Source organism: Barbus barbus, assembly GCF_936440315.1.
Source record: "Barbus barbus genome assembly, chromosome: 6".
NCBI lineage: Eukaryota > Metazoa > Chordata > Actinopteri > Cypriniformes > Cyprinidae > Barbus > Barbus barbus.
Window position 1 is genome coordinate 38835392 of NC_136734.1, and position 9857 is coordinate 38845248.

The 9857-nt window shown below is 35.4% G+C and overlaps 1 protein-coding gene across 1 annotated transcript; it reads left to right on the forward strand.

Annotated features, from left to right (window-relative positions):
• The first annotated feature begins 399 nt into the window (after window positions 1-399).
• Window positions 400-9379, forward strand: LOC306871295 (outer mitochondrial transmembrane helix translocase). Its single transcript, XM_079419108.1, has 10 exons — window positions 400-468; window positions 2674-2902; window positions 3135-3233; window positions 3506-3626; window positions 4534-4734; window positions 5924-6030; window positions 6105-6194; window positions 6290-6340; window positions 7277-7443; window positions 7675-9379. The coding sequence occupies exons 2-10, from the start codon at window positions 2732-2734 to the stop codon at window positions 7805-7807; spliced, it is 1140 nt and encodes a 379-aa protein (XP_079275234.1). The 5' UTR covers window positions 400-468; window positions 2674-2731; the 3' UTR covers window positions 7808-9379.
• Window positions 9380-9857: the final 478 nt, after the last annotated feature.

Here is a 9857-nt window from a genome sequence, read left to right on the forward strand (position 1 = left end):
AAATATTAGACGAACAGATTAATAACATTGTTTTCTTCACTAATTGAAAGATTGAAGAAATTAGATGAATGCATCTCCCAGTTTACACCCATCACAGGAAGATGCAGGCACCATGGCAACTAATCAAATACAGCAATGTTTAGTTAGTCACTGGCTTGACGCCAGTCCCTGTTCTTGAAGATAATGACTCCTTGATGCCAGCAAGCATCCATTCTCCAGTTTAATTAACCTTCAATATATTACATGCATCCATGTTTCTCTGGTTTATTATGGAGGTTGATACAATCTCAAGTGTCCTGGCTTTCTTTCCTGCACTAGTTTATTTGATCATGCCAAGTCTGCCCTCATGTGGTCTGTGAAGAAACCACTAGTCACTAGGAACCTGTGTTTATGGAGATTGTTTCCGGACGGTGCGTATAGCGCGGTTACACAAGTCAATGTTTGTGGATTACAGTGATGCTGTGAAATGTGAGTGAATTTTATTTAAAAGAAAAATTATTGTGTTTTGATGTTTATGTCTTGGTTATGAGACTGTGCATGTCACCCGCATGTGATTTCCGTCTCTGAAAAATAAATTAATTAATCGCACTATTATTTGTTGTCTCTCTTATTATGCATTGCAGTTCAAATATATGTTCACATACGGCGATAGTATTTGCTAGCGTCGTTATTATTTAGTTCTATTAATAGAATCTATTAATATCAGTAATACTGTTCTGTTATAAATATCTTTCATACATGGCTAAATATGAAGCCTGTGAATTGTTATCCACTTCGGTTTTGATCTTTAAGTGTATGATAATAAAGCAAGACAGAGGTCATGGGCCCGTTTCAGAAAGGAGGTTAAGTGAAAACTCTGAGTATGTTAACCCTGAAATGAGGGAAACTCTGGGTTTTCGGTTTCAGAATGGGAGGTATGTTAAACCTGAGAAAGCAGAGTAAGTCAAGCCCGTTTCTGGAAGAGAGGTAACTTATACTCAGAGTCAGTTACCGTGGTAACTTACTCTGTGAACCTAACCTGGTCGGGAGCAGGTTTTCTTTGGTAAACCCAGAGTTTCTTTCGGTCTCCTCCCCCTTTTTAAAGTGTAAGCGATGTTTTAATACCTCATTCGTTCATTCACGCCGCAAAATTGCTTTTCTTACTGAGTATTTTTGTCTTATTTCAAGTACAAACATTTAAAATTTAAGTTAAGATGCATTTTCTATACATGAAAATATATTTTTTTAGATATTTAGTCTTGTTAAAATATAAAATTGTTCTACAGAGTGTAAGAAAAATAATCTTAATGCAAACGGAAACAAGAATAGGCTCATTTTAATTTCTTACCCCATTGCCAGATAATTTGGAAAATAAAATAATATTTTAATTTTCTTTTCCTTCATGGAAACAAGACTAAATACCTTATAGCCTATTATTTATGTTATTATATGTTTTTTTACACCGTATTCATGTGCATATTTATTTGAGCGGTACCATTTTAAATGATAGTTTTCTTTTAAACATCAGAGATGCAGAGCACATTATAAGATATGCAGATTTTAAGTAAAGTGTGCATCGCTCTCACGCTCTTTCTGGGAATTTTTTCCTGGGCACAAATCCGTCAAAGAGGAGTATCACAGGACTGTAGGTCAATGGTGTAGCAATGGGTTTAAATGAGGCTAATCTGATAAATGATGTTCACTTGATAACATCTTTCTGTGACCTGTGGAAGTAACCTGAAATAATCAGAATTTGCTTCAGGATTTCCAGTGTGGTTGGATGCATTGATGACAAGCATGATTACTGTATGAAATGGAAGGATGCCAGATGGAGGGGTAGTACGAGCCATAACCACCACTACAGCTGTTAAATAAGCAAATTATTAAAACATTTTGGTCATCTTTATTTCCTAATACAAGAGCAAAAGTTATTATTTTTACTTTTGGATTTTAGAAATCTTCCAATACTTGACCATCTCCTCTTCATCTGTCAGTGGTGCTGGTCCAGGTTCTCCCTCTGCCTTCTTGTCAGTAGTTAATTTTATTACTCTAATTAAGAAATGTAACAGGTTGGATTAGAGAATATTTAATTATGTGAAAAGAGTGTTAGACGATGTGGAAAAAGCTGCAGCGCATTGAAATAGACACTGAATGATATTTAATGTCAAATGTCTGTAAAGTAATTTAGCCCACACCCATGACCCTTTCATGTTTAAAGCTTTACCTTGATTCAATTGTGTTTTTATACTTCATTTTTAGCTGCTGCCACGTTCTTGTTTTTTTTTTTTGTGGCCATGAGATACCATTAAAATGAATATTAGTTCAATAATTTACAGTTTTCACCTCAGATATTATAACAGTTATTAAGTTATAGACAGTTATTAAGAATTAATGTTACGCATTGACGGAGGTATGCGCGCTGACGTCTTTTTGGCGGGAGCTGTTGCCATGGTGAATCGTAATTTCGGCGCTCCATTGATAATGGCTTTTTATAGTTGCGGTGCACGAGCTTAACTCAGAGTCAGTCAACTCAGAGTTGATTGAACTAACTCATTTCAGCTGTTCTGTAACCGAAAACTCAGAGTTTCCCATCTCAGGGTAAGTCAACTCAGAGTTCAAGTTTTAACTCAGAGTTGGTTGAACCTCCTTATTGAAACAGGCCCCAGGTGAATGTTTCTACCTGCTCTATTCTAGATAGACACACCCAGTTTGTGTTTCCTGGCCAATGGGCTGACAGCGTGGGCGGGGCAAGATGTTGAGTGACATTCCTCGAGACGCCCTCCTCCGCCCTCTCACCCGGAATGAGGTGCTGGGGATGCTGCTGAGACTCACCATCTTTGGAGCTGCAACATATTACAGCATCAAATGGGTGGTGGAGGCCTTTGATCCGACACAAAAACAAAAATCCCAAGCCAAGAAACGGGTAAAGATATCTCTGATACTGTGAAAGTCTTCCAGAATACTTTATATTTCCAGTTTTCTTCTTCAAGTGATTCCAGTGAAGAATACATTTAATTAAAAAACAACTCAAGATTTGGAGGTAGTTTCAACAACAGTGGGTTCTTTTATGGGTTGACCTTTATTTATTGTGCATTATTACATGGCATATTTATTTATTGTAATAAAGTGCATGTTTATTGATTGTGTCTCCTCAGGCTGAGCGGTTGATGAAGCAGATAGGTGTAGAGGGTGTCAGTCTGACCGAGTATGAAATGAACATCGCAACTCATCTCGTCGATCCTCGCAGCATCAAAGTAACTACCAATACTCTTGTAATCAGTGCAAACCATTCATCAAATCACCCTGTGCCTCCCATTACAAAAGGCACATGCACTTATTAGTAAAGACATTGTCATCGGTTGTCATTTTACACTTTCTGTTCAGCTGATTTCCAATTGAGTTGTGTTGGTAGATTGGAAGCTATTGAAGTGGTGTGACCTGTAATCATTGCAACTACTGGCCTCCCACCAGCCTGCCAAGTCATTAGTAGCTTTAGTAGCTTATATCTTCTTCCTTTCCTTGTAAGGTGACCTGGAGAGATGTTGCTGGACTAGATGAGATCATCTCAGAGCTGCAAGACACCGTCATCTTGCCTTTCCAGAAATGTCACCTGTTTGGTGGATCGAAACTCTTGCAACCTCCCAAAGGTGAGACACGGAGAAAGCATTTGATATCACAGTTCTTTCGGATTTTGTGTTTTCCATCCTATTCTTGTTGTCCATAAGGGCTGCACGATAATTCACATTTTAATCATTGCTTCTCTCAATTAAATGTGACCCTGGACCACAAAACCAGTCTGAAGTGTCAATTTTTCAAAATTGAGATTTATACATCATCATGAAAGCTGAATAAATCAGCTTGTTATGATATGACAATATTTGGCCGAGATACAACTATTTGAAAATCTGGAATCTGAGGGTGCAAAGAAATCAAAATACTGAGAAAATCGCCTTTAAAGTTGTCCAAATGAAGTTTTTAGCAATGCATATTACTAATCAGAAATGAAGTTTTGATATATTTATGGTAAGAAATTTACAAAGTATCTTCATGGAATATGATCTTTAATTAATATCCTAATGATTTTTGGCATAATAGAAAAATCTATAATTTTGACCCATACAGTGTATTTTTGGGTATTGCTACAAATATACCCCAGCGACCTAAGACTGCGTTTGTGCTCCAGGGTCATAAATAGGTATAATCATCTGCAATATTTACCCAGTGGTTTATTTATTCTGATTATGTATGCATTATTTTGCATTGGTAACAAGCAACTACAAGTGTTCATGCTTGCCAGATTTAGTTTTTTTAAATGAATGCATTTTTGGTCCAGTGTTAAACTTAATTGACCCAATCTGGCAACCATGTGCACACTCTCTCCAAGGAAAAAGCACTAATCTGAAAACGTCAGATAGCATGTTGAACTTTAGCGATCTCTGTTGAGAAAATCTGCTCAAATGAAAATATAATAAAGCAAGTGTGTGCAGCCCTATCGTACATGAGAAATATCAAAGCAAAGATTGTTGTTTATTCATATTTTTTCCCTGATACCAGGTGTACTATTGTATGGGCCACCGGGATGTGGAAAGACTTTAATTGCCAAAGCAACAGCGAAAGCATCTGGATGCCGCTTTATTAATCTTCAGGCCTCCACTTTGACTGATAAGTGGTACGGCGAATCACAGAAGCTGACTGCTGCTGTGTTCTCATTGGCCGTTAAGATTCAGCCCTGCATCATTTTCATTGATGAAATTGGTAACTACTGAATATGCTCTAAACATCTGCCAGATATTTAGGGATTCCAGACAAATAGGGAAAATATTACAATGCCAGCTTGTTGAACGCACTGAATAATTTCACTCAGCACTACTACAGTGATAAACCTGCCTGTAATGCCTGTGTGTACGCAGCTGTTTTATATTCATGGGTTTTTATGGAAAACATGGCATGTACATTTGCATAATAACTGCAATGTTTTCAATGCTCAGTCTAAGCACTGTATTTTCAGTGCTGATGACATTTGAATAATACTGTACTGTGACCCTTCATCTGTGAAACTGAAGAATGTGGACGCCGCACTTTATGATAGTGTACTAGCTGAAACAGCAGTAAAAGTTAATTATTTTAATTAGTTATGCTTCTTTTAAAGTCAGTACCACGTATTAAATCACAGATCCTGAAAATGTGGAAAGGCCGCAAAAAACGTTTCTAGTTGTTTCATTTAAATTATTGCTTAAAAACACTAAATAGTTGTACTGTATATAATTATGTAACTGTAAAATGTTATTTTTTTTAAATAATATGTGCTGTAAACACTTTGAATATGATATTTCAAAAGTTTTTTTTTTTAATAAATAGATGTTTTTTTTCCTGCAAGAATACATTAAATTAATAATAATGTCACTAAATATTTCTATTTCAAATAAATTCAGATTTTTTTAAAACTTTCTATTCACCAAAAATTCTGACAATATACAGTTTCCACAAGTATATTAAGTAGGACTTTTTTTAGCATTGATAATAATAAATAAGAAATGTTTCTCGAGCAGCAAATCAGCGTATTAGAATGATTTCTAATGGGCCATGTGACACTGAAGACTGGAGAAATTTCATTATAGGTATAATTTATATTTTAAAATATATTAAAATAAGTTATTGTACTGTAAGTTGTAATAATATTTCACAATATTATTTTTATTATATTTCTGATCTCAAAAAAAAAAAAAAGATAAAGAAAAAAAGCAGCATTGGTGAGCATAAATTACTTTAATAATAATAATAATAATAAATAAATAAAAAACTTCACTGACCCCAAACTTTTGAATGCTACTCTTTATGTAGATCTGTAGTTTGCTCATTCCTAAATACTATTTAAATTTTTTGTGATTTTTTTATAGTGGGTTTATGACATGTATATCCACATAAAATCTGTCTCTTGCGTCAGATTCATTCCTGAGGAATCGTTCCAGTATGGACCATGAGGCCACCGCTATGATGAAAGCTCAGTTCATGAGTCTGTGGGATGGACTAGACACAAACTCAAGCAGCCAGGTAATGCACAAATATATGTATGTTTCAGAGGTGATTAATAGGAAGTAAAATTGTAATGAGATGTCAATGTCCAGGTAATGGTGATGGGGGCCACTAACAGACCACAGGATGTGGACGCAGCAATACTGCGCAGAATGCCCACAGCCTTTCACGTAGGCCTGCCTGTGAGTCTGCTGAATGCACACACCTTCACACTCTGTATTTGTTAATTGCCTGTCTTAATCAGGACAAGACATAATTATTTTTGGTCCATTTTCAGAATGCAGCTCAAAGGGAAGAAATCCTTAGACTCATTCTGTCTGGAGAAAATGTAAGACATTAAGATCTACTTCCTCTGCACCACAATTCCTTCACAAAATGTTTTGTCTTTAAATGTAATGCTTATATTAAAAGTGAAGTGGCAGAAATGTATATATTTACACTGCTGTTCAAAGGTTTGGGGTCCGTAAGCATTTAAATATTTCTGAAATCTTTTATGCTCACCAAGACTGCATTTATTTGGTTTAAAAACAGTAATATTATTACAGTGAAAAATAACTGTTTTTGATTGGAATATGTGACCCTGGACCACAAAACCAGTCATAAGGGTCAATTTTTTAAAATTGAGATTTATACACCATCTGAAAGCTGAATGAATAAAAATATTGAGAAAATCGCCTTTAAATGTGTCCAAATGAAGTTCTTAGCAATGCACATTACTAATCAAAAATTGAGTTTTGATATATTTATGGTAAGAAATTTACAAAGTATCTTCATAGAACGTGTTCTTTACTTAATATCCTAATGATTTTTGGCATAAAAGAAAAATCAATCATTTTGACCCATACAGTGTACTTTTGGCTATTGCTACAAATATATACCCCAGCGACTTAAGACTGGTTTTGTGCTCCAGGGTCACATATATTATAAAATGTAATTTATTCCTGCAATGACAAAGCTGAATTTCTCTAGTCTTCAATGTCAAGAAATGTTTCTTATTATTATCCAAATTAATGAAAGCAGTTGTGTTATTAAATGTTTTTTGTGGAAACAGTCACACATTTTTCAGGATTTTTTGATGAATATAAAGTTCAAAATAACAATTATTTAAAATATTTTTTTTATTTAACATTATAAATGTCTTTACTGCCACTTTAGATCAATTTAATGCATCATTGCTGTATAAAAGTATGAATTATATTTGAACCCCAAAGTTTTGAACAAATGTGAGTAAATCAAATCTTTTACTTGAATCTTTTTTCATTAGTTAAGTAACGCGATTAACCTGAAGGAAATAGCGGGTCAAACCGAGGGCTACTCCGGCAGTGATCTGAGAGAGCTGTGCAGAGACGCCGCCATGTACCGCGTTCGAGACTATGTCCGCAAACAGCAGATGAAACAGATTGCACAGCAGTTCCAGCTGGATGAAGACGAGTACGTCTAAAATAGCATTGTATCTGTGTGCAGCTGTCATAGTATGTCCTAACTAAGGAAGTTTATAAATTCTGGAGAAAATTGACCCATTAATCCATCGTCCTATTTAGAAGAGAACCAGTTCAAAATATTCTCAAGAGTTTTGAAATGCTGTATAAATATGCAGTAGTGAATGTAAAAGTATATTACTCATGACTGATTTTGTCCTGGTGTCCTGTGGTGTGTCCTCAGGCATGTGGACAGCACGCAGCTGAGGCCCGTGACTCAAATGGACCTGCTGTTTGGCCTAGATAAGATGAGAGAGTCCAAACAGGCCACAGCTATAGCTGACCCAGCAAATCTGAGAGAGGTGCCTCTGGACTGAAAACCTCTCGCTTTACACTCCTTTTCTCTCTCTCACTTCGTTCTTTCTGCCTCATCTTTTCCCTTTCCTTTTTAAATTCTCCATCTTTCATATTTCTGTTACATCTCAAACCTTAGAATTTGCACTATAATGTATTTCAGTCAGATACTCAAGACAGTAACTGTGCATATTTATAATAACAGTAATCAATAATAATAGATGCACTAAATGGAGTTATTCTTCCGTATTAAATTATTGTTTTAATTATTTCTGCAATGTCATCTTTTGTGTGCATATTGTTCAGAACCAAATGTCGAACCACTTTTTTGGATATGAGAGAGAGGAGTATGAACTTTGCTATGTCTATAAATGTTTTAGTAATCAGGACCAGGTTTCCTGAAACACTGAGTGTTGTCTAACTGTCTTATTAGGATGCATGAGTGTTACTCTGAAGTTAAACTGAATGGTGCATGTGTGACCTTTGTCAACACCAATTTAGCCATTATAAAAATAATTTGTGTCGGGAGCATGTCTGGGTCATATTCAACCCAAAATCAAAAGAAAAAAAATATGCATTAGAAATTAGGCCGACATTTGTTTTCTTTTGCATTAACACATTATTTTCTCAATTTTCACAGTAATGTGGGACTAAATGGGATGCATTAATATATTATTTTAGATTGTTTTGTGAGATCCAGGTGACTAGACATTTTGCTTGTCAGTGTGAACAACAGTATTTAGTAGTAGAAGTAAAAATTGAACAAAATTGCTCTTGAGGTTCATATAGACAGTTTAGTGACCGCTTGAAGCAAAGTTGGACAAATGGTGCTACATGTATCTCTACAAAGAAGTCATTTTTTAAAATTGGATAGTGAAAGATATTAAGCATCATACATTGATGTTCAGATGAGTCTGAATGTGTTTAGAAAGATTGCGTTTGGAACATAAATATATCGCTCAAAGTGTCAAACCAGCATCACGATACTCATTTATCAGGTACTGAAATGGGCACAAAGGCCAGCTTTTTTCTTAAAATTACCAGTTTTGTCCGTCCTCATTGAAGTTTCTGGCCTTTCACCAGCTCTAAATGCAAAATGTTTGCTCTTGTCAAACTGCTCCAACGATTTAAGCAAGTGTTTCCTGTTTGATGATTACTGTATGTGTTACAAGCCAAGTCTCTGTGTGTTACTTTGATAAAGGCAGGAGGGAAAATGTGTCTGGCAGCTTGATTAACGGTAATTAACAGCAAATAAATGTCTTAATTTATTCAGATTCATGTTTTTTTTTTTTATGATGTCATGTGCATTTTCATTGTCTTGCCAATATGACACATTTAACATGTAAATGTGCTTGTTTGGCAAACTATGCCCGCACTAATTCCATGCTTGTAGGGAGATTGGGCTTCCTTTTGCACTTTGGCACCAGATGACACTTTTAATGCTGCTTTGAATGTTTATTGTTCTGGTAATCAGGCACCAGGTTGTTTTATGAAGAGATGATAAACAATTCTGCTTGCTTTTTTGATAACTTCTGTTATCACATACATTTTGGTCATAAAGAAAATAAATTAAAATTTGCTTCCAAGAGCCTTCCAAGATATATTTGAGTTTGTTTCTTCATCGCAATAGATTATGAGAAATTTAGCATTACATCAGCAATGGATGCTTTGCAGTGAATGGGTGCCGTCAGAATGAGAGTCCAAACAGCTGATAAAAACATCAACACATTTCCAAAAGCCATTATGTTTGTAATAATTTCATCAAGATGTTTTTTTTGTTTCTTCTATCCATTGCTTCTGGTCAAAATATGAGTCCTTATCTGTAATATTGTTTTTCTCTGTGAAAACGTTGTCTCATCTGAATCAGGAGAGAAATATGCAAATATTAAAGTTAAACACTTTAATGATGGATTTGTTTCTTACAAACATGCAGCTTTTTGCTTCACAAGACCTTACTGATGGACTGGAGTGGTGTGGATTACTTGTGGATCATTGTGATGTTTTTATCTCATTCTGACGGCACCCATTCACTCCAGAGGATCCACTGTTGAGTAAGTGATGGAATGATGCATT